Source organism: Pseudopipra pipra, chromosome 18 (assembly GCF_036250125.1).
Source record: "Pseudopipra pipra isolate bDixPip1 chromosome 18, bDixPip1.hap1, whole genome shotgun sequence".
NCBI lineage: Eukaryota > Metazoa > Chordata > Aves > Passeriformes > Pipridae > Pseudopipra > Pseudopipra pipra.
Window position 1 is genome coordinate 4,506,417 of NC_087566.1, and position 25,591 is coordinate 4,532,007.

The 25,591-nt window shown below is 42.3% G+C and overlaps 1 protein-coding gene across 1 annotated transcript; it reads right to left on the reverse strand.

The window, feature by feature from the left end:
• Nucleotides 1-1,330: 1,330 nt before the first annotated feature.
• PATZ1 (POZ/BTB and AT hook containing zinc finger 1) lies at nt 1,331-25,581 on the reverse strand. The gene is given in 9 exon segments (XM_064675434.1): nt 1,331-8,418; nt 10,244-10,381; nt 16,033-16,204; nt 18,540-18,611; nt 21,821-21,884; nt 24,260-24,474; nt 24,476-24,633; nt 24,636-25,428; nt 25,430-25,581. Coding segments are annotated over 9 exon segments (2,151 nt in total). The 5' UTR covers nt 25,550-25,581; the 3' UTR covers nt 1,331-7,999.
• Between the last annotated feature and the right edge of the window lie 10 nt (nt 25,582-25,591).

A 25,591-nucleotide genomic window follows, 5' to 3' on the forward strand; every position in this document is an offset into this window, starting at 1 on the left:
CCCTTACCATGGAATCTGATTCCACAGTCAAACAGAGGTGATAGCTCAAAAATCTTATGTTTAAACTTCAATAATCATGGAATATTATCAAAGTAGGAGTTAGATTCCATTGTGGAAAGCATGAGGTTAGAGTTGCACTTAAATATGCAAAACTCCCAGTTCCTGTAGAAAATACACCATGTCCAAATAGCCCAGGCACTCATAAGCAAGTGATCCATATTCCAAGCCAACAGAAAGGCAGTAAGATTATAAACTTGCACACATAAAAAAACCCCAAACACATGTTTTCTTATCTCTCTGGGGTTTAGGGACGAGGACTGGAGTCATAATGGAAGAGCAGAAGCAGAGACTCATTTTGTAATGGCTCTCCTTTGTGACTCAACACGTGAGCAGAGAAGCAGAGACCAAACCTTGCAGCAAAGCTATTATTGCTTCCTCATAAAGAGCAGGATTCACAGACATTTACAATGCAGAGCTCTCACCTCTGGATTTTGTTTTCTTAGGTGACCTGAAAGCAGATAAAACCATTGGCACACAGGTACTGTGAGACCTCCCTCCACAGGTGTTTGCCTGAAGGTTGCCAGAGGAGTTATTTTGGGAAGTTGCCCTTTCTTTCCTGTGTGGAAAGGCAAACCTCTGCATTTTCTCTGGGTCACACACATGCCATAGGCATGCAGAGATAGCCTTTTTCATGACTGACATATGCACATGGACTGTTTTACATCTATTTACAAAAGCAAATGCTCTGTTCCCTAAGTATGTTTACAGAACAGGGGAAAATTCTGTTGTTATTTTGGTCTTTTTGGTTTCTCTTTTAGAAAGTCAGAGCTCCAGCTGGCAAAAACATAAGGAGGTAAAAAGCCAGGAAGGAACAAAGGCTTAGTAAAGTTTCACCTAATACTTGCACACTTATTTCTTTAGATTATAATGGTGTGGAGTTAGAACACTGTGCACTGGACAATGCCCCAGCACCTGAGGTAGGCAGGCCAGAAGCAAAAATATATTTATATATCCTGTCTTGGTTTTGTTTCACTGCCATTCAACGAGGACAATACTGAATTTCACAGATACTTGTTACTCCATCCACTTATGCTGAAACAAATCTCATTGCACAGTGCCAGAGAAAGGATTTTCTAGTCAAAATAAGGCCATCCTGGTAACACAGTGTTGCAATTATGGATTTTCACAGAGAGCTGGGGAGATGTGCAAAGGCAGGAACTGTCTCTGAAGAGAGGAAGATTTTGAGATACGAGAAGTACAGCCCATCTCTCTGTGCACTCGTGGTCTCTGCTCTCCATCTCCAGGAAATGAATGCATGCAGCCTGCAGAGTTTAATTCTCTTTTGGTTTATTACTATTTAAAAATCAGGTTTTGTATCCCCTTCTACAGAGGCTTCACCTTCCAACAGAACATACAAAAAATACACACAATAGAAAAAAAAAAGATAGGTAGGTAAGTTGCTTTATACAAACAGGTCCCTAAGAACCCAAAAAGGCTAAAACAGGCTCGGTTTCAATAGAAGCAGGCCCATAAATAGGCAAGAGACTTCATTCAAGTAGGGAAAGAGTCATCCATCCTCACCTAAGATCCTTTCTTGCTCACACTGAAGACAATGGGAGGATTCCCAACAACTTCAGTAGAAGCAGGATTGGGATTCATCAGAGCCAATGGCAAACTTTTCTGCTCCTTCCCTTCCAAGGCACTGTCTCTTCCATATGGCGTGCAGCCAGGGAAAAATGCCAGTTTTCCTGGCTCATCCCACACTCATGTTTCAGTTGTTCACTCTACAGGACATCTGAGAACAGCCTTTTATTTTCTCCCTCTGGTATTTGCACTAATTGCAGCAAACTTTCAGATTACAACAGTACCGAAGAGCAACTGTGAGCCCAAGAGCAAGGCTTGGTTGATTCCCCCAGAGCCAGCAGTCAGGCTGACAGCTTTGCAGAGGGCATGGAAAAATTGCCTGGAGAAGGCACCAGTTTGTGGAGGCAGCAGCCAAAAAGCTGTTAGCAAGCATGAGACTGATTTATTGTAAAGTCACTTACCCAAGGTCACTGTGTGACTGCAGGATGCTCAAGAGCAATTCTGGCTGCCAGTGGCTGTAGGTTCCACACGGAAACCAGGAGGTGGGAGGGGGTCACTGGAACATCAGTGAAGGTACCAGTTACCTCCTTCCTTCAGCACATCTCAGCTCAGAGCACCTCCAGGTCTCCAAAATTGTAGTACCAGGAAAAGCTTCATTCACATTAACCCTGAGAGCAGATCAATAGTGCCAGGCAGCCTTTAAATGAATTTAAATATCTCACCTTTCAGGGAAAATGTAGCCAGATGTTTGTTTAACTTTGCATTACACCTGAAGTCAGTGAGGCCAAACATCTGTAGCAGAGTTCAGCAGCACGACTGTGCAGCACAATTTGGCATGTCAATCAAATCCTGGCACGTCCTTACCCCAGGGTTATCATCATCTCATTTTACAGACAGGAACCAAACACAGGAAGAGGCTGGAGATGACACAGGGTGTTAATTCTTTACAAACAGGCAGTCACTGCCCACTACACAGAGCTCACAACTGTGGTTTTCCACCAACATTCCAAAACCATTCCAGCCATCACCACAACCCCTCACAGCCAGGGCTCCTGCTCCTGCTCTGCATCACTCTGCAGTTATGTCACATCACTATTTTTAAGTGGTTGGTTTTTTTTTTCTTTTTAGCCAAATAGTTCCCTGGTTTGTTTTAGAGCTCACAGTTATTTGCAGAGCTGGGCACATCTGGGTAGGTACCACAGTGGCAAGGGATGTGAGGAGGGTGAGGGTGTCAGGGGAGCAGGCAGGAGGACACCATTCCAGTGTGGTGCTGCTGACTGTGGCAGTACCTGTGGCTCATCCCGGGAGCATCCCTGCTCCGTGCCTGCCTCCCTCCCTCCGGGTCCAGGCCCAGTGCTCCAAACACACACCTTCCACAGGGACAGGGAGCTGCAGCACACTGGGCTGGAAGCCAAATCTGTTCCCAAAGGCTCACTCACAACAGCTGAAGGATCTTGTTTTGAAAAGGATGTTCAGGATAAAGAACCGTGACTCTCTCAGGAGACACTGGAATCTTCCAGAATCTGTTTTAAGTTTTCCTATTGTTTTTTTTTCCCTCTTTGCTCATTTGTTTTGTCTCTCAGAGTGGAACTGAGAGCATAAGCTCAGAGATTCACTGTGAGCTTATGTTCTGTTCATTAAACCTCAGGTATTGTGCCCAGGCAAAAGGTGAACAGTACAAAGCTGGCTTGATTTACATTTGGATATTGATAATGCTGTTAAGGTATGATAATGCTGAAAAAGCCAGCACATTCCATGGGATTGTTTGGCACTTGCTCTCAGAGTTTCTGCCATGCTGAACAATTGAAAATATCTGATTGTTTTTGTGGGTGGTAAAGAAAAGCCTTTTCTTGTTTTCTGTCCTGTTTCATGACTTAGAATTTTGGTGGCTGTTTTTTACTTTGTCCATTTATCTCTCATGAAACCCAAAGAGAGCTCTTGCTCTCTGTTCATTCTTCCAACACTGAAGTCTGGAGTTCCTTTGAAGTTTACTTTGGCATCTACTTCCTCAAGCAAGCACCTTAAAAAAAATTAAAGCTGAAAGTGGTACCCCACTCCCGACTCAAGACATAAGTTCAGATACTGATTTCTAGGAACAAAGATTTAGTGAAAAAACAAGACACTAAAGTTACAACAGAGCCTACAAAATCTAGGTTAGCTTTCATACTAGCAATTCAATTAGTTGAGTTAGATAGACATTCAGTTACACAGCTCTTCTATTCAAGTCATTCCTTACTGCTGACAGCAGTTGAGGGAGGAACAATAATTTCAGGGAATACATGGGAAATAACAAATATTCCCTAAGTCACTGGCACTCAAACAGGTCTAAAATTGTGACTGGGCATTTACAATTATTCAAAAGATTGGTAGGAAGACCAACTCCACACCATCTTGGCTTTAAAAAACAAACAAATCATCCCCCCAACATATAATACTTTGCCCTACTATAAGGCACTGGATTGAGAGAAGGAAAAATCTGTGTTCAATTTCTGGTTCTGCTATCAATTCCCCACAAAAATCCCTCAGGATTGAGAGCTCACATGCACCACACTACCATGCACCAGGTGAGCCCCACCAGTGAGTCTGTTTGCACACATTTAAGACATGACAAATGCAAGGTCATGTCACCTCATTTAATTTAGTGTGGAACAAATTCCTATTAAATTGCTTTATCTTGCATTTGTTGTGGATTAACATACATAAAGATCAAATCAGGCAGCAAAAGAAGCCTGATAAATCTGCAGCCCTACATTTAACACAACACTTAAGCATGCAAGTGGTTTTTAGTCCTTCATCTTTCTTTCACTCACTCACCTATAAGCATCTATTCCTTTCTTATCTGTCTTTAATGTTTAGATGATGAATGACTGAAGATGTTTTCATCATACCTAATACACAAGACTCTGAGCCTCAGATGAAAGGTTATGGGACTCCTATAATACAAAGACTCTGATGATCCAAATTTGTATGAACTGAAGTTTCCTTCTTGGCAGAAACATGCACCGACTCAAACACTGGATTGCAGTCCCACCAAAGGGGATGACAAGGAAAGGAGGGTGGCCCAAAATCAGAACTATCACCTATACACTGATATGCCAATTAAAAATAAAATGTAATAGCAACAAGTGAGGCTGCAGCTCAGGGCATCTAATGTACTTCCCTCTGAACTCTGAACTTGTGAGCTGGGTTTTCTGTTTGGATCTCTCTCATGTTCTATGAGAAACAGACATTTCCCAAAGTACAGAATAGAGAGGATTTGCTTGTAGATTACTTTACTGTCCAGAATGGAACAGTATGCCCCCAAAGAAGCAAAAAGCACTGAAAACACACCACTGCTGAAGATCTGCCCAAATTCCTGCTGGCATTGAGCCTGCACCAGCCTCTTGCGCTGGTACAAATCTCTCCCATTTACACCAGGATGATCTAGAACTGTCATTTCAGGATTGTAAACTTCCTGCCTAATTGTTTCCCTGTCCCCTAGACTGAGAAGTAAGTAGTTTTCATTCAATGTATTCATGACACCTTAGTAAGCATTTTCTTTGACAAGCAGAATGCACAGTTAGTGTTTTAGAAGGCTTCAGTTTTAGTTCAAGGCTTTTCATTGGGTTCACCAGGTCAAATTCTGTAGCATTCAAAATTAAATTGATAGACATGGCCAAAATTCAACCCACTACTAACACTAAAGTCAGTGGAGCTAAATGTAGGATGAAAATATCCTATACTCTGGATTTGGCTTTTGGAATTAAATTTTTTGACTAGTGCACCCTCTTTAAGTGCACATGGGAACATCAGGGACACAAACTTCTCTCTTTCAGCACCCAGCCTCAGTTCAACAGAAACTTCACTTTGTGGCTTAAATATGAGCTGTCAGTGAAAGAGTGACTGCAGTTGCATCTGCTAATCCCCATGAATTGTTATGCTGACTGGAAAGCCTGCTCCAGCCTGACTTCCTTGGCAGTTTACAAGGTTGTCTCAGCACTGTTTAGATTTGTAAGGTATTTTAAAATGTTTTGTCACTTTTCTGAAATGTTCTGTTTCTACCTCTCAGCTAATCTTACCAGTACAGCAACAGCAATTCCATGAAGCTTTAGTCTGAAGGTGGGTTTGTTTGCTTGCTTGCTTGTTTTTTTCCTTTTACATGAGACTCATACCTATTCCAGGGACTCTGGGAGAAGATGACTGGAGAAGAACATGTCCTTCAGTCTCCCAACACAGATTAATAGCAAAACATCAAGTCCACTGCAACATGCTCTCAATTTAGAAAGTGCTGGTGCTATAAAGAGAAAGCCATTGATTATTCATCCTGGGTTTATAACACTCGAGAGCAAGTACAAAAAAGTAGCTTCTAACAAGAGAATCTGGAACTTCTAACTCTGTAGAATTTAGAAGGTCATTCCAAAATCCATATACTTACAAAAGGCTCTATAATCCAAACATAAAACCAAAATGGGAATGTGTCTGATTTCAGTTCTGCATTAGCTGCAGGGTTTGGATCAGGAGCTCCTGGGCAAGGCAAGCTGTGGTGCAATAGCAGTTTGTGGCTCCATCCCATTCAACACAGGCACATCTCCTGCAGCAGATGTGGATCCTGCTCTGAGGGATCTGCCCTGCTCCAGCACTGTATTAATGATGGAGACAGGCACTGTTTCATGGGAGGCAAGTTTGGTGTGGGGCTTGGGCTCTTCAGAATGGCCTTTCTAGAGACATTCAGAACACAAAGCAGTTTACCAAAGCACTGCTTAAACCTTCACTCATTAACCCTCTCTACATCTGTGATGTAGAGAAAACTCTTCACAGATAGGAAATTTAGGAATAAATTCAGGGAACTCTTCTATGTAACCTTGAGCATCAACAGCAGAACCATAATTAAAACTCAGAGTATTCCTAACTCCTAACCCTGTGTTAAACAACATTTATACCTGGGTTTGGTACATAAAACCTTGACAAGTAACATGGGAGGAAAGGGAGGGTCAAGAAAGGACATTATTTCTGCACAAGTGGTATTTTCAGATTAAATGGAACCTGTAACAGCCTAAAGCCCAGCTTCTTTGCATTTTGTAATCATTTCTTTTTCAGAGATATGCTGTTTGCAATTCCCACCTCTTATACTAGAAACCTTTCTTCTTTGGAAAAGAAAGGAGTAAGACTGGCTTTTGCAAACCTGACTAGAGGATCAGGAGAGCACGACTGTGGCCAAAAAGCCCAGCTCAGAATACAGCACAGTGTAGAGTGGGATTAACATCTTACTGGCTCTCACTTGCACACCTTTTGGACAGGTGGCTGAATTGCTCAAAAACCAGACAAAACGAGGGGATGCAAAGTAACATACTAACTTCTTTAATAGAGTCCAATCCAATTAAACCAAAATCACTCTGGGAACCCCTGGGTTTATTCACACTAAACAAGTCAGTGGTACATAGTGTCAACCCGATAGCTGATCGTGTTCATACCCTAGGTCCCCACATGAAAAATGAGCACCAGTCAACCAGACTGCAATGGTATTTTTCCTTCCTTTTTTTTTTTTTCTTTTTTTTTCTTTTCATACAAACTATTCCTTTCATAGACTTAAAACAACCAACTAGCCAAGTTATTAATTATGGTACATCTAAAAAAAAAAAAAGAAATTAATACTAACCCTAATGTGACTGCTGCTTTACGAGTGCTCTGCGTATCGCCTTAGACTGGCTTTTCAGTAGCAATTCACTACAACAGGTCCTAAAATAATAATAATAAAGAATTAAAAACCTGACAGCAAGTTTAATGGTCAAAAGTAATGAAAACAACCTGTTCTGAAAGGTGATTTTTCTCAGCAGTTCAGTCCTGCTGCAGCACTCACAGCCTCACAAAGGCAGAAGGGGTTCGAATTCTCTCACCTCCTTTAAACTTTTTCTGGTTTTAAAAGGACAACTGCATTGTAACCTGCTAGGAACCACGGGGCATTTTACTTAATGTTATTCAATAGTGGGTCTGTTTTTAAAACTTACTGTTTTTCTGGGGTAGTTTAGGGAGGGTGGGGAATAGAGAGAGAACAAAACCATAGCTCCCTGTAGCTGTAGCTCCCCAGGTGCCTCGGTCACTAGGACTGTCTCGTTCTCACACCAGTGCTGGCAACTTCTCATTATTCCAGAAGAACATGGAGAAACACCAGCAGCAGCCTCTAAAGCTCCATTTAGTGTTTTGGGTCGTGTCTCCTATTCAAGGCCACCATCTTCTGTAATTTATCAGCTAAGAAGCATTTTCTCCCTCTCCCCGGTGGAAGTTTAAAGGTGGGGGTAGGGCATGAGACAAAGAGGGAAGCTAAAATGAATAAAAAATTCTCAGCTATAGAACCCAATTCCATTATTTCCTCTTTCATTCACAGCATCTTATCACTATAGCCAGACTGCTGCTCTGCTTTGCTAAGATCACACTGATCTCATTTCCCCTCTGGCCCCATCGGTTGCTGGTCGACCTCTGGATCCACCAGGGATGATGCAAATGCTGACTGGACGATCTGAAACCCAAAGGACTCCAGGAGAGACATGTTCTGTTGGGGTGAGAAGGGGGATCCCAGAGCAGGACCCAGGTCCCCCAAGGGGCCACCCAGGGCCCTGACGTGAACTTTCTGTATGTGTTTGTTCAGATAAGACTTGGATCTGAAAAAGCTGCCGCACTCAGGGCACGGGTATTTCTTCTCCCCTTCCGTCTCCATTTTGTTTTTGCTCACTGCCAGCTCACACGAGAAGGACCCGTTGGTGCTCTGTTTCTCAGGAGTCTTGAGGTCACTGGTGTCAGAGAGGTCTCCGTATGAATCAGAACTCTCAATCGGGTCCGAATGGGAACATTTCTGGCCTTCTACGGGAAAAGAAAAGAGAGAAGTTTTCAGGATCTTATGCCCCAAACAGAGGTATTCAGCATATTTAGACTGTGTTGGTTACCACCTGATCACATTCATGTCTGTCATGACAGAATGTTACACACTTAAAATCCAATCCCTCACATTTTCCAGCCCCTGAGCACAGGTCCTCTTTCCAGACCATGAGGCTGCCCCCAGAGCAACAGCTGGGGTTTCATTAGGGCTTTGTCATGATACTGGATGCAACCATAATGGGTCTTTTGTTTATACAACATTTCTTGAATCTCAGAGATGTCTCACAGTGTTTACACCTCAGATACTACGAAAGGATGGGCCTAATGATGACTTTTTAACTGTGCAATTCACTCATACACTTCTGAAATACTGTTGATACTTTGGGGCAGAGCCTAGAGAAACTTCACAAAGTACCACAGGCTGCAGCAAGATGGGAAGAAACCTGGAAATACTCAGCAACAGCAGTGAGCTCCTGCAGTTTGAGTGCAATTACACTTAGTCTCAAGGAACTCTTTTTCACAAGTGCAACACTGTTGAAAGTGAACTTCACAATCTGAAATTGCTCCACCTTTAAATGCTGTAGTGTGAAACAGGACAGATGTTAGGGACACTGTTTTAAAGTTATTTGGATACCTATCCCAGCAAAAGCCATTGGTATGTTTGGAGTGTTCCCCATTCTCCTCTGGCACCATGCCAGGGAAGTTTGGCCACACTTTTTGCTCAGTGCATGTGAATGAGCGTGAGAAACCCAGACATACTCACTGAGCAAGTCTCTGAATACAAATAAGCTGTACCTACTATTAACTCTAAAAGACCAAAGAACCACTTGGCACAACCCAAAAGACAGATTTGCTCTGGACTCAGCATTACAAACCAAACAGGATATGCATGAAATCAGTACACCACTGAGCTGGAGTAAATCTCTTGTTAAGTCAGCACACCACCCAAAACCAAAGGGCTACTGTAGTAACTCTATAACACTTCAACAGAAAAAATTGCACACGTGTAGCTTTCTAAGGGCACAGACTTTGTTTGACCCAGCCTGCTGTGTTCTCCTGGGCAAGAAAAAAAGGTAACAACCACGGGTTTAAAGCAAAACATCTTCTGATGTTTCAGCTTCACCAGAAATACTGACAGCTCAAACCAAAAAGGCAAAAAGCTATTCTACACAGATAAACACACAGCTTTACTTATTCAGAAGTTAAATACTCTTAAGCTATGTTTACAATAATGTTTTTTTCCTTTTTTTTCCCCCAGAAGTTAAATGCAGGTTAAAAACAAACAAACAAGTACCAGTACTATTATCACCCTCTCCCTCTCCCCTCCAATAACAGCTTTTAGAAGTGTAAGTTTAGCTATAGAAAGTTGCATGGCCCCTCATTATCTTGAGGATGAATCTTTATGAACTGCATTCTGCAGCTCCCCCTTCCTTCACCAGAAACCTGGTTTGACTGACACGAGATTCCAGTGGAGTGGGACTAAGGAACTGGCCCAAGATCTGCACCCTCAGGCAAAATTCAGACACTGCTCCACAGGAGAGGCTCAAGATGAACCAATGTGGCTTTTTCAATCTCCAAAATCAAAGAAGCTGCCAAAAATTCCTATGCTTTTCTGTGTCCATCTCCTTCCCCCAGCCTTGTTAGGTCAGCTATCCAAGGGCAGGTATCACATCCTACATGATGCTGTGGAATTCCTCTGCATCTCCCTAAGCTTGTCTCCAGTATTTCCCTGTCCTTCCTCCCTCCCAGCCCAACGCCCCACCACACACAGCTCTGCCCAGAGCAGCAAGTGCAGAGCAGAGTCTCTTGCCTTTGATGCCATAGGTCCTGACGCAGTGGAACGCTGCTCCCCCATTCGGGATGGACTCCTGGTGCCTGGAGACCTGGGGAAGGGGAACACCGTGGTGGGTTTTAACATGGACCTTTAAGTAGGAGGCAGAGGAGAAACCTAAACAAGATAAAAGGAGATGAGATCCTGCCACCAGCAAAGACACACATCTGCCTTCCCTGATCTTTAATCTTTTACTCCTGCTCCCTGTTCCAAAGCTGCCCTTACACCAGCTAATTCCCCAGGACGTGCTCAGGTAGGATCCTGTCATCAGGCAGTAATGAACTGCAGACTTTTCATCAGACCGTGTTGGCTTTTTGTCAGTCATGACGAAAGCACGGCCTCCTTCAAAACAAATTCTGTGGAACCAAACTGAGCAGATGATAAGGAACTTTCTGGAAAAAAGGCAGAAGAGACATCATAGAAAAAGGCACCCATGCCTCTTCACCATTTTTGTGCTGTTTTATTTATTTTAATTTAAAATGCCTTTATCATCTGATAACACTTTGGAAAATAGTTCTAATTAGTTGATTTTATGCTGTTAAGATTCAAAGGAATGCCATTTAGCAACACCCCTCGTTGGTATTTAGTGTGCTTTCCCCTCAGGTTTCTGGCATTTATAGTGACTCCTAGAAGGCAGAAAGCTAAAACTACTGAGTTTTTGAGGTATACAGTTTTGTTCTATAGTAATTTTTAGAACACATTTCCTGCATTCAGCTCATCCTGAGTATTTTGTCTACAGTAAACAAAAAATATTAAAAATAAATTTCACTATTTCTATTAGCTCTGATCCATAAGCCCAAACCACTGAAATTAAAAACATATATTTCAAACAATTGATTTCTGAACAAAACAGGTCTTTTACATCTGTGCATGTGCTTTTTAAAATGGTTTTTGAAGTCTCACATGTCCTTTTCCTTTAATGCAATAAATTACCTCACATATACTTTGGAATGCTTTTAAATTCAATCTTCATAAGATTTGCAATTATTACTAGTACATTTGGACCATATATGAGACACAAGGAGGACAGAATTTTAAAGATTTCCTACACAGGTAAACCTCCCAACAACCAGCTTAATTTTCTGTTAGATTTTGAACAGAATATTATGGCACTTTCATGTCAGAAACATTTTCCTTTAACAACTGAACACAAGACAAGGTTCACTGTCACAGGCCCAGAGTTCCAGGTTCCCTTTCTGGAGAGGGAAAACCCAAGTCCTAGATTTTTTTAAACCAATCCAGCATTTACAGCACAAGCCCCTGCAAGAGAACTTTCATACCAATCACTTAAAATATGAATAGTTATTCTACTGTAAAGCCATTTTACAGTGATATAACTGTATTTACATTGGATGATATATAATATCTTAGGAAGGATGGGAACCCCATCCTGCACACGTCTGTGGGGTGGATTTTCTGACAGCAGCTGTTAGTTTCAGGTGCTGAATTTAATCATGAATGTGGCTTTACACTAGATTTTCCCATGGCTAGCCAACAGAATATCCCTCTGCCCAGACTCTTCCTTACAAGCCAGGATCAAAGAGTATCCAGGCCCTGCAAAGTGAGACAGAACTCCACAGCAGCCTGCTGAAGGGGGAAAGGGCAGGCTGCTGGCAATGAACAAGAGGTGTAGTTACTGGGGACCCCTGAGCTGAAGATAAAAGCACAGAAAAGTAGATACATCACAATTCAAGACACCAAGAACATCCGACTCTGGAAACACAATGGAGCAGAATGAGCCAGGCCAAGGCATCCAGGGAATCAGGGTGAGGGAATAATGCAAGACCTGCCCTCAGACACAAAATGCTGCACTGAAACCTCACTGGGCAACAAGAGAATGGATTTTTTATAAATAACAAGAATTTTCTGTAGATATGGAAAGAACCAGTGTTTGAGTGGCAGAGAAAAGGGTACAGACATAATAGTGACACTTCCACCTACGAGGTGCTTCCCTTATTTCCTACATGTCCAATAACCACAGGCATGCTGAGATCAACCTCTTTTATGTAGCAATGCACTAAAATCTCCCTGCCAACCATTAAAAAAGGGCTACACACAGGTATTCAGTGGCTTTCTAAACCAGGACTGACACAGGAGAATCTGAAGCTGTAATCTCTGCTACACAATATTATTTCTGAACTCTGCAATTCTATTTGTAGAGCACATTGTTTTATATAATGGAAACTGCTGCAAAGTGTGTTAGCTCCCCTTTATGCACTTGGCAGAGGAACATGTGAGTCATCAACTTCCATCAAAGCCCTAAGAATGCCAACTGCTTCATGGGAAACTGTTTAAAGGGAGATTTGGGGGAGTTTGTTTTTATCCTAATTTTTTCCTGAAGCACTTAGCACTGGCCTTTTTTCCTCCACCAAACTAATTAGGAATGCCTGTCCTAGAAAGATGGGGGTTCATGGACAAAAATCCCTTACTTTTAAAAGTCTCTTTCAGAACAAAGTCAGACTTGTGCAGAGGATAAAGTGGCAGTATTTTTCTGAGGAGGAATGTAATTATTGTTTTACCCTACACATCTCTCTGCTTTGAGAAGCAGATTATTTCTTCATACCAGAAGAAAAACATGCATAGAGAGGAAATTATCTGCTTTATATAAATGGGACCTATCCCTTCATCTCCCACATAACATTTATATGGAGATAAATTAGAGAAATAATTGCAGGATGCTCCCTGTTCAAAAATTCTAATTTGGATTTAGTTGGAACATGCAGAGAATCTCTTGCTTTAATGGACTTTGTGTCCTCCATGAAAAGTGCAAGAATTCATCTTATAGTAAAAATAAATTCCATCCCACTTGTAATTGGAATATTTATCCTTCTCCTCACTCATTTGATTTCTGTGAACAAACAGTGTGTCTGTGTCTGAAACAGAAAACCCAAACTTCTGAGTTGCACCTGTTATTACAAAGTACCAGCTCAAGACTTGCCAAAGTCATCAATCTCTTGAATTTGTCCACACAAGCAAATAAAGTTCCTAAGGACGGTAATAGAAGTTTATGCAACAAGACAACAGAAGCAGGTCTTTTTTATTTAACCTGATTAAAGAGAATTTGTCTTAAAAAGTGAGGCTTGAGGATTAGTTTTCTATAAGCATATTTTAGACAAATTCTTAAAAAAAAACAAACCAAAAGAAAAAGAACCCCCAAAAGCAAACAAAACAACCAAAATCCCAGGGAAAAAAAACAAACAAACAAAAAAAAAAACCAAACCAAACCCCCCCCCCCCAAAACCATTGTACTGTTTCCCTGATTTAAAAGATTTAATTGCTTCCATGATTATTCTAAGCATAAAGACCCTGAGTAAGAAAATAACCTGCAAAAACCATCAAATCACAGCTGCTAATTTCTGGATATTAAACTGCCATGTTGTAAAAGAAATAGATATGATCAACAAATGGGCACACACACGACATGGCAAACCATTGGCTGCTGCTTTCTGTCACGTGCTGAGTTCCAGCCCCATCTCCTAAATCCATTACACCTTTAAAAGAACATGAGATGCTTAATTAAGTTCCACAGAAAAGCTTTCAGTCCAACTGAGGGATTCTAAGCTCTGTCATTAACACTGGGAATGTTCAGCTGGGTAAGAGTCATCTTTTCATCCACTTTTTTTTTGTGTGTGTGGGCCAACATCCAAAATTCCCTCTACAAGTAGCCTGGGCTTGGAAAGCATTCTTGCTTGACAATTATTATATCCAGAGGTTGACATTTACTATATCCAGAACCAGCTAAGTTACAATTAAAAGATACACCAGCACATTAGGCAGGGGAAGAATAAACCAAACACCACTGCACAAGCACTGCAGGCACAGCACAACAGTCAGGTTAGTGCAGCTTCTGACTGTCCCAGTGCCTACAAACAGGTGCTTCTGATCCAGAAACCTTCCACTAGACTCCATCTTGTCAGGCTCTACAGTTTTAAAAGATATCTAATTAAAACTATGAACATTATGATTTGATTCTAGAACACCTGGGATGAAAAATTCTGCTGTCACTGATCATAAATTTGTAATCAACATTTACAGCGTAAAACAGTGAGTTCATAGCACAGTTATCTGACAAATCCAATCTGTGACTTCCCCTTCCTATGAATTGTAACATTGGGTAGATATTTAACAGTAATTTACCACATTAATTACATTTTTCAAGTCCTGCTGTAAACTGAAATTCACAGTGCACAATTCTGACAACTCTGACAACTGCTGTGAAGTACACAAACTGTAAGAAAGGAGTTGCTTAAAGGTGACTGTACAACAGGTCCCCTGTCCTCCTGCAGAGAAGAGTATTTTTAAATTTCCACTGTACATTTAGACTTGTAAAATGTGAATACACCCCCTGGTCATTTCATTGTTTGAATGCCGGGTCTGTCTTTGTCACACTGGCTCCATTTCCAAAGAGCTGCAGTGACATCCAGTGGTAGTTACGCTGAAACTCAAGCTCACAAATCTTGGAAACAAGACAATTCCTCCCAGCTCAGGGGAGTTTCTGTTTGGCACCACGCTCAGCTGAAGGAGAGCAGGACAGCACCTGGATCCTGAATAGGATCTTTCATTGTTACCACAAAAAGAATCGGGATAAGCTCAAGCAGTTTTTCAGAAGCTGAAAAGGAGGGCAAACTTCATTTCACACCATCTACTGGAGCTTCAGAACCTCAGGATTCTCATCCCAGATGCCTTTTCCACTCACACTGTTAATATCACTTTCAGGACCTAACACACTGTTCAACAAGTGCAAATACTTCCCCTTCAGTTTAATGTCTCTCATTACTCATCAACTCCAAAAGCTCCCTGTACAGTCCTCACATCAAACACAGAACAGCTTTATTCTCTCTCTCAGAAGATTTCACATCTCTTAAATTAGAAAAGGGAACACACATCAGAAAAAAAATGACTCATCGGAAAAAACAAGATTCCAAAACACAGCAGCAACTCTTCCAACCCTTACTAGCTGTGTGAGCCAACAGTGTATTTTGAAGTTGTATATTAATAATTCAAAAAAAAAAGACACCAATAAGTCAAAATCATTTTTCCAGCTTGCCTTACATTCCACAAAACCTAAATTTCCAACTATCTTCAACTGAAGAATACCACAAACAGATGGAAAAGCTTCAAAAGCTCTTAGTCCTATGGTTTAGTTTTAGGTAGTCCTGCAAGGAGCAGGGAGTTGGATCCAAGGATCTTTATGGGTCCCTTCCAACTCCAGACATTCTATGATACTATGAAAAGCTGTATTTGTACAAATAAAGGTAAAACACATTTCTAGTGCTCTTTACAAAATCTGTTTTAGAAATGTACATTAATACAAAGCAATTTCTTGGGTTAGGAGGGAGAAGCAGCTTGACTCTGCTGCACCAGGAGGTTGAGCAAGACTTGATAACAAAATGCAAATCTGTTTATGCTCAGTGTATGATTTTCAACTTGATGTGTATTTCAGAGATTCTTCTTCCAAACTGGTTGCAAGGACTCAAGTCTAACCAGGTAGAGAAAAAGAAGATGTATAGTGAACTTATCGTGGTTATTGTATAGGGATCTGGCTATTTAGCAATTAAAATTCTTAAAACTGTCTCGAAACAATTTGCTTCAGATTTAAACTGAGTTTCTTTAGGAGCTCTCAGCCAGCCCTACAGCTGCAGCAGTCTCAGGGGATGGTCACACACATGGTAGAAACTCCTCCTGTTGCAGGCAGAGTCACTCAGCCTCACAGCTCCCCTCCAGTGCCACCCCAGCCCACTGAAAGAAAAGAAGAGTTTCTTCATTACCTCGGTTACAGATAGTGCAGAAATTGCTTGGTCCTTCACTATGCTTCTTCAAGTGATCTGCCATATATGCTGCTCTCAAGTACTTCCCACACACCTGGCATGGGACTTTGTCTTCATGACAGGCCAGGTGTGAGCGCAGCCGGTCACGAGTGGCAAAGGAAGCATTACAAGTCTGCAGGTACAACGAGAACCATGTGACTCATCAGCTCTGCCAAAAGCACTGATATTGTTGAATATATTTAGTATTCTTTAGAGTAAATACCTTAGATCCTGAGCAAAGACACAAATGACATGATGCACAAGCCATTTTCCCCCACAAACAAAAAAATTCAGATCACCAACACATTGCACATGATGTGATGTTACTACTCGAAAGAATTAAGGAAACAGCTCTAACATATTACAGACAGTAAAACTTAAATCAAGATAGAGTTGTAAGGCTTTAGGCTCCTCTCTGAGGATGAAGATACTAAAATTTTAAACAATATTTAACAACAGAAATAGCACAAACCACTTCATTCCATTTACAGTAATTTCTGCCATTTCACTGAGCCATCACTTTGGATCACTCTGGACCACTCAAAATGTCCTCTCTGTCATCTTCCTACATTCTGCTCTTTGATGTGATCAATCTGACTTCAGTACACAGAATCTTTTGGAGTATGAAGACATACAAACAAAGCATCAGAGAATCATCTGGGATGAGAATATGACAAGAGACAGTAGAAGAGTCATCCTGGTATCCACAGCAGCAGTGCAGACAAACTGTACAAGTGAAGCCTCAGAATTGAGCAGGCATCAAAATAACTGCAGGACACTGTAATCTGTTTATAACTTACCCCTGATCAAGGTATCATATTCTACTTACTACCAGATAACAAGCTTGATTTGGCATAATATCCATTCTACTTGCCCATTTCCCAGATGAAATCCATATGATGAGTGAAGGCTCCCTCCCATTTTTATAATTCCAGGAATGGGCAGGCACACAGGCTCTGTGCACAGCCTGCTGCAGCAGCCTGCCAGTTCTCAAGGGCTTGTTCTGTCTCTAAGGTCTGAAGGGAAATAATTCACCAGCCATGGGCTGTACAGGGGATGGGAGACACAGTCTGACCCACTTCACAAGTGTGAGAGCAGAAACCAAGGCAAACACACATCACAGTGACCAGAGCAAGGGGCAGCAGTGACAGCCAAGAGTGGACAGTGTTTTGTTTATACCACCTTTATATAAAATAACACAGTTTTAAGATGTATAACCAGAACCCCCTAAAAATAATATGAGGCTATTAAGTGACTTGGGAACTGGATATATTCTATCTTTTCAAGTATCCATATGTAATTAAATCACTGTTCTGATAGAGATAGACTTGTTAAAGTAACAATCCTAGTAAAATTCCAAAATTGTAATGTCAAGTAAGTGAAACTGATAATACAGAAGAGGGTAACACATATAAATATATAACATTCAGTTAATCAAGAGCTTAATCCAAAAAATATTGAAGGCAGCTGAAAAGTACCTATCAACTTCAACAGGCTTTACACTCATTTGATCCTGTGAGATGCTTCAGTGTGGCAAACTCCCAGGGAGCTGAGGCTGCTCTGTAGCAAGCACAAGACTTAACACCTCAGAGGATCAGGACTTAATGAAATTAAAAAGGCAACAGTAAAACTATCTGGATTTCTGTGATACAGGTTAACTAAGCTCACTAGACAAAGACTCATAAATTACAAGTTGTGTAGGATTAAGAGGCAAATTCTTGAACGTGAAAGGTTTCTCCTCCTTTGAAATCCCAGGACACAGCGCTGAGCAAAACAGGTGCAGCTTTCACTTACTGAAATGGTCTTAGAGCTAAACACTGTTTGAAGGCAGGATTGCAGCACTGATAGTAATCAATGTGTTGGATATCAGCTAAAGATATATAACTAGATAATCAATGACAGCCAAGAGATCCATCATCAGTAAATCTAAAGCTACTGAGCTGCAGGAATGTCCACTCCTGAGCACTGGGGGGCATAAGCTCATAAACAGATCAGAGACAGATCACACAAATACAGGGATGCCAGAAGTGAAACCACATCTGACCCAGAGTGAACTTAGCAAGTTGAAAGCTTAGGGAAAGGCCATATAATAATTTCTGTGATTGATTTCTCACCTTTGGATAAGCTATAGAGAAAATATATCTGTGAAGAAGCTTAAAAAAAATAATTAAGTCCAGTGGAGAAAGCAAGAACCAGTTTAGCTGAATCATAACAATGGGAAACAGGACTAGGTTTAAAGAAAACCCCAAAGTTAATATTCAAATAGTTAATATTTATAAAAGGTATAGAGAAAAAAAAAGGTCTTATTTTACAAAAGATGTGAAGTGCTAAATGAGTGCTAAATATTTATCATTAATTGTTAATCATAGAAGAAAACTCTCCAGTGCTTTCCTATCAAACATTGCACAGGTATATAAATAGACCAAAAAAGAATATATAAAGTTTAAAAAACATTGTTTAAGAAATACCTCTTGAAGTTTCAACTTTTCTATGGATGTGGATGTCTCTGAGCTTATTCCATGGTGGCTGCCATTTTCCTGCTAATAGGCAGGAAGTAAGAGAAATTAGGACAGGAAGAAACTCATTCTGCATTGAAATCAATGGGAAAAGCACTGGACTTGGGATGCCAATTAAGCTGTGCTTTAATTTAACCTGCATTTTTCTTTTTTATTCAGTGTGCCAGAACAAGCTGTCTCTTGTCTCTGAGAAGGAGCAAACTTTTGTTTTGTCCCCTTGTCCTTTCACATCCACAGATTTTCAGATCACCATTTCCTCCCAGACTGCAGCCTGACGTTCATCCCATTCACACAGCTTCACCCTTCCCATGGAGTCAGCACTCTGAGCCATCCCACTGGGGCCACAAAACTGCCTTACCCCTTCTCCTAGATCACAACTCAAACTGTCAGATTGGGGGAAAAAAAATTAAAAATAACCCAAAAAAATCACCAGTGCAACAATCCAGGGGAAAAAATCCAGAGTGCCATTTGCCTGGACACCAAAACAAGTCCTTGGATTTCCCAGCTGCTTTGCCTCTGTGGAGACCTTCCCTAATCTGAGTCTATTTTAACAGTAATGAAGCAGCTGGAGTCAGGTCTTTGGCATCAGGTGCTAGAGGTGCTGGAACTTAGGATGCTTGTGAAAGATCTGTGAAGCACAGATTTTAGGGGGCTGAGTGCAGGATTACAGACTGAGCACTGAAAACTACAGCTGCTGCAGTGATGCTCAGCTTTATAACTGTTCTGCTCCTTATACTTTCATTTATTTATTCTGTAGTTGGGTGGATACCTTCTCACTTCTGTTTTGGTACTCCAAGTGTACCATGATGCCACATCAACAAAACACAGATATCTATTGGTTTGCAAAGACACATAAGGGCTCAGGTAAAGGGCCGGTGGATTTTGTTTAAATCAGAGCATAAACTCCAAAAATGCCATTGCAATAGAGGATTCTGGAATGCTCTTCTGTTTACTGACAGAGGAATTCTCTTTTTCAGTAAACATAAACAAAGCATGACAATAACAGGAATGTTCAGCGGGAACTCAACAGATTCAAAAAGGATGCTCAATGCTGTTAAGGCTGTTCTCATGGGGAGCTAATTTGCCAAATAAAATCCATGGAAAAAAGGAATGGAAAATGGGCAAACAACATGCCAATATTAAGCTATTTTCCTTCTTTGTGGTCAGATCCTGTGTTTAGATACACATCCGGAACAGAAGCAGAACTGGCTATGAGATAATCACAAGAACTTTATCAATTTATACCTCAGCTTTCATGTTTGAAACAAATGTTCAGTGTGACAGCACCCCCTCTGTGTTTGTACCAGGTACAGCAGATCTGTGCATGTTTATGAAGACTTTCTAAATCTGACAGCACATTACCAAGTAGTTTTTGCAAAGACACACAAGAGGTCGTTAACAAATTTTCTATACCTTAAGATTCATAAAAAATTAACTTTGCAGGGTTAAGTAGTCAAAAATCAAGAACAAACCAAGCCTGGAGGACAATCTCAGCTCTGCCCTGATGCTTGTAACCTGTAGCCTGTGCCTTTTAACTGAGATGGACCGTGCATGCAGTGTTATGGCACTTCAGACAACACATTATGAGAGAGACTGTTCTTAGAAACTGCTGTCACAAAATACATGTGTGCAAGGAGAAGGGGTTGAGCTTGGCTGTACAATCTTAGCTTCCACATTTCTTTTCTTTCTAGCTCTTAGTGTCTCCTCTGATTCACACAGAGTTTATATTTAATACACTTAAATCAATCAGAAACTATAAAAAAATTATCAGGCATCAGCTGGCAAAGGATAATTCACTTCTCTCGGTGTTATTCATAAACTGTGTCCATTCAGTCACCTTGGTAGCAACTGGCAAAAGACTGAGGAGTTTCTGCTCATGTTGGGACTAAACATTCATTTTTGTACTTGTGGACAAATACATGGTTATGGAAAAAATCTGTGGTCGTCTTCATCCACCCAGACCCCTTGCTGTCCCCAGACTGGGAAGTCTTTTTATGAGTGGAATTTTCCAATTTGTATAAATCTATAAAGCCTAAATCATCTTAAGAAGCTTAAACCAATCTAAAGCTTTATATAGGACATACAGTTAAATCAATGTGATGGCTCTGTGGCCTGACTTTCAAAGGTGCTGGGCTTCCACAGATCATATGGATGTCAACAGAAACCTTCAGATGGCTCCAGCTATTTGGAGAACTGTTCACTACATTATTAAAATTGCAAAATGTTTCAAAACTCTCTCAATTTAAAGAAACATAGGAGAGATGTATCAAAACGTGCAAAAATGCAGATTGGGAGGCAGCAGTCATGTAGGATTGACTGAGTTCATAAAATGTGGGTGAATATTTTAGGAGAAAAAATCCTTGTCTTCAAAGAAAAAGAAAATAATCTTGCTCCAACTTCTTCAAATAAGTATTAAATAAATCTCTGTAGAAACCAAGCATGGAGACTGTTAGCCCAGGAAATGTTATAGAAATTTGCCCAACATCTATGTGAAGGCAGTGTATAATAGTGGAGCTGATTCTCAGCTTTGGTTTTAACTGATACTTCCATGCACCTTTTAAATCTCTCTATAAATAAATTACAAAATATATCCCTTCATTTGATCTTTCAAACCCTAACAAATAATTTATTAACTGCAAAAAACTATATACAGCATTGTGACCTTGCATGACAAAGGATATTGTGATGCCGTTGTTTATATTCACCCTGGGATAAAAAACAGCTTCCAATTTTGCTCAGTGCAATGTTCTGAAGGCTATGTGAGTTAAAAAAATTGGTATCTTGACAAGTTATGATAATTATAATATATTATTTTTATTTGAAATTATTCTAAAAAAAATGTAGTCGGCATTGGAGCCTCCTGATGGCAACAACTGCAGTTAAAAAAAAGGGGAGGGGAGGGGAAGGAATCATCAGTGCCACTGACTCCAAGCCCAGGTGGCTGAGTAAGAGATCCAGGGTGAGACTGGGACAGAGCAGGAGGGAAGGGGAAGAAGGGGAAGGAAGCAGGAGAACCAAAGCTGTAGATGACAGGAGGGGCTGGGCTGGGCTGGGACAGAAAAGGAGGGGACGGGAGGGATGTAAAGCAGCTGTCACTGGAACATTGTTCTTCACAAACATTTAGCCCAACTCACACACACATGGGGTCTTTACTGGTACTTCAGAATTGTCTGCACACATAAATCCAATGCCAAAGATCACCCACACATCAGTCTAAACCCCTCTGCTCCTACCTGACACTTGTGAGGTCTCTCTGAGGTATGCACCTGTTTGATGTGTCCATTCAAGTGGTCTGGCCTTAAAGGAAAATACACATAAGCACACTTAAAACAAATACTAAAAATAAACTTACAATTTTAACCAAAGAAAAAAAAATCCCAGTGCTATCTATTACAAATATAGTGATATTTGACTTTCCAAGAACCAGATCACCAACAACAGGGATTCTACCTTGTTATGTACCCTCTCCAACTTGCTAAAAAGCAGCATTTTCTCAGGAAGAAATTATGACTGAATGATGAGAGAAAAAGGGAAATATGAGTTACAGTTTTTCAAGCCTGCATGTCCCCTTCCAAAATCCTGTTTAGATCTTGACAATCAGGATGCTTTGATTTACAGTGGCTGATATTTGAAAATCAGACCTTTTTGGTTTATGTCCCAAACATGGATATAAAAGCCAACTTTAAGTATCTCTGTGCAAAAAGACTGACCCTAAACTCTGTTGCTGTAACACATTTTCCACCTTAAAGATGAAAAAATACTGTCCTAACTCACAACTTAGTGGGGAGACTGCATTGATACAAATAAAGTGCTCTGAAGGGTCCCAACTAGAAGGTGCAATGGAAGAGCAAATTATTACTGAAAAAAGACTATTTTTCACAACCAGCAAAGCCTACTTTGAAGAAGAAAGGACTGAAGAGCTGCAGATTTTCCTGGTGGGAGTTTCTCCTAGTGGGAAGAAAGCTTTCATTGTATGAGGCCAAAACTGCTTGGAAACAAGTTCCCCACCCTCTCCTCCCCCAGCTTCGCAGCTGCGCCAATGAGAGGGCGCGGGATGGAATTCACGCACTGCGGGCAGAAAATAGGCTGAACTTTGCAGTGAGGCTCCTAAACCCGATGCTCCAGCGAGGGCTGGAGTGGTGTAACCGGACAGACTGGTTGGGGTCCTTCAGCCCACCCCCAGCCCAGCCACCTCACGTGCTGCGCTCCCGAATAAAGGAAAGGAGACTAAAATTAGACATCACGCTTCCAGCCTCCCGTGGCTGCTCCTAAGACTGAGGACTGAAACCTAAAGTCTGTAGTTTTCATTCATACTGCGATTTTACAAAGATATGCAAACACTTTTGTTGTTTACTTTTGTAGCAGCATTCCTGCCTGTTCACATTAACTTACTGGAACAATGAGAGCTCAACATGTATCTCTCCCTTGATGACAAAAAACGTTTCATACAGCAACAGCAGAAATCTCTGAGTGTCAATAAAACAATAAAAATTGGTACACGATGCCAGGTAGTGCTATAATAAGAAAAATACTTTCACTTCGAGCCACGGATGAAATTTTCATTTGTGACTCTCCATCACTAAATCTGCAGTCCTTATGGCAATGCATCCCTAATTATTGCCAATTAAAAAAAAAAGGGGGGGGATGGCTACATTTTCATCATTATTTCAATAACAAAAAGTCCTCTAACAAAAAGTCCCTCTATCAAAAAGAGCTAGCGGGGGCAGAATTCCACAATTTGCAGGGGCGCAATTCCACAATTTATATAGCCTAGTGGCCTTTTGATTTGTTTTCATATCTTGATTCCTTCCCTCCTGTTAGAGCAAGGCAACTGCTGTAGAGAACTGACTGCTGGTACAGAAGTAATAAGAGTGTATGCATCCCCCTCCCCCCACTACTTCTAGTCTCAAAGCGAGCAGCAAACTTCAAAAGAGTTTCAAATTCATTAACTCAGACTATAGATACCACTAACACAACTACGTGTACCAAACTACTCATTAAATTAGCTCCCACAAACAGCGACAACAGAAAATCAGCAACATTAAATGCACAGATCTTACGTATGTTGCAGGGCAGAAACAGGATCCCCTTCAGAAGGATGTAAACCCAAAGGACACAAAGATCATGTAATAAAAGATACTTGATGCTGCAGCCTTTGAAATCTCACCTCTTCCTTCACATTTGGGTGATAAAAAACATTACGAACTAAGAGAAATGAAGGGAAGTTAAGAAAAGAAAATTTAAAATGGATACGAGAAAAATAATAATCTTGAGATGTATTATTTTGCACTTCAACAGCACCTTCAAACTACCTACAAATCAGTGGTCTCCAGACACTTCTGTGAGGCAGGTAATTATTTCAATACCCATTTCACAGAAGAGTCATTCGAGGGAGAGACTCGTTTGCCCAAGGACACGCTCACACCAAGTCTGGGGTAAAGCTGGGAATGTTCCCCAGAAGCCAACTGACTCCCAGTTCTATGTCTTAATTACTTTTAAACCCTTTCAGGAGACTGCAGAATAGCGTCCCAGAGGAAATGATGGAAGTCCCACTTCTTGAGACATTTTAAAATGGAACGGTCAAACTATCCTAAGTACGTATCCCAAGGGACAGGAAAGACAACTTCCTAGGTCTCCGTTGGTGTCTGTGGTCCTTACAAGCACTCTCTTACCTGGAAAAGCCTTTTCCACAGCTCTGGCAGATGTAGGGCTTTCCCACAGAGCCATCGTGAGATCGAACGTGATAGGACATCCTGTCTTTCCGCTTGAACCGCAAGCCACACACCGGACAAGAGTACGGCTTCTCGCCAGAGTGCGACAGCTTGTGCCGATTCAGGTGGTACACGTCCCGAAAAATCTTGCCACAGATCTCACAGGCCACCTGTTTCCCTCGTCCTGCTTCTTTTCCGGGGTGCATCGGGGTCATCCTGACCAGGGACACCATTTTCACCCAGTCTGGGGGGTGGGATGTCTATGTAGCCCAGCTGTAAGCTCGTCACCCCATGTTGAGCCTCGTGCTGCCGAAGACGATTAGCATCCGTAAACACTTTCCACAGAGGCCACAAGGCAGGATACCGGCCTCTCGCAGGCCCCCCGGGGTACCAAACATCATGGAGTCCAAGAGGTTGGCTTTGCGGGGACGCCCTCTGCCCCTCTTGGTGCTTAAAGTGGGGGCACTAGCAGCAACGTTCTGGAAGGGCGAGGCCAGCAGCGGTGGGGACAGAGGTCCTGCCACCATGGGCAGGCGGTCCACGCCCTGCAGCACGGGCAGGGAGGACTGAGCGGCGCTGAGTGCGGCCCGCGTGGCCTCGTCTTCGGGCATGCCGGCGATGCCGTTGCCATTGGGCGCCAAAGCGGCACCGTTGGTCATGTCAAGAGGGAAGCCGAGGTCGGCAGCCCCCGGACGGAACAGCATAATGTCAGGGCGCGCGGGGGGCACGAGGAGCTGCACGTTGGACTGCTTGATGACCTCCTGGCAGATGTCAATCACCGAGCGCATCAGCAGGAACTTGGCGGCCGTCATGAGCTCCGGGAAGCTCTCCAGCCGCACCACGATGCGCGACGTGTAGGCAAAGTCCAGGATGTCTCCGAACACCTTGGAGCTGATGGTGTGCATCTCCAGCTCCCGCCCGCCCCCGGGGGCGCCGCCGGCCGCCGCCGCAGCCCCGCCGGCCGCCGCCGCCTCCGCCGCGCTCCCGTCCGCGCCGCCGCCGCCGCCACCTGCCCCGTCGCCCAGCTGGGCGCTGAACACCGACTCGAAGTACTCGCTGCAAGCGGCCAGCACGGCGCGGTGCGCCGGGAAGCTCTCGTCGCCCACGCGGAGGAGCACGTCGCAGAAGCGGGCCGCCGTTCTTGCGCTGCTGGTTGAGGCTGTGCAGCACGTCGGCGCTGTGCCGGCTCACCTGGTAGGTGTAGCAGCCCGACGAGGGGCCGCAGGCGGCGGCCTCGCTCACCCGCTCCATGGGGGCTGCGCCGCCCCGCCGGCGCCCGCAGGGGGCGCGCGC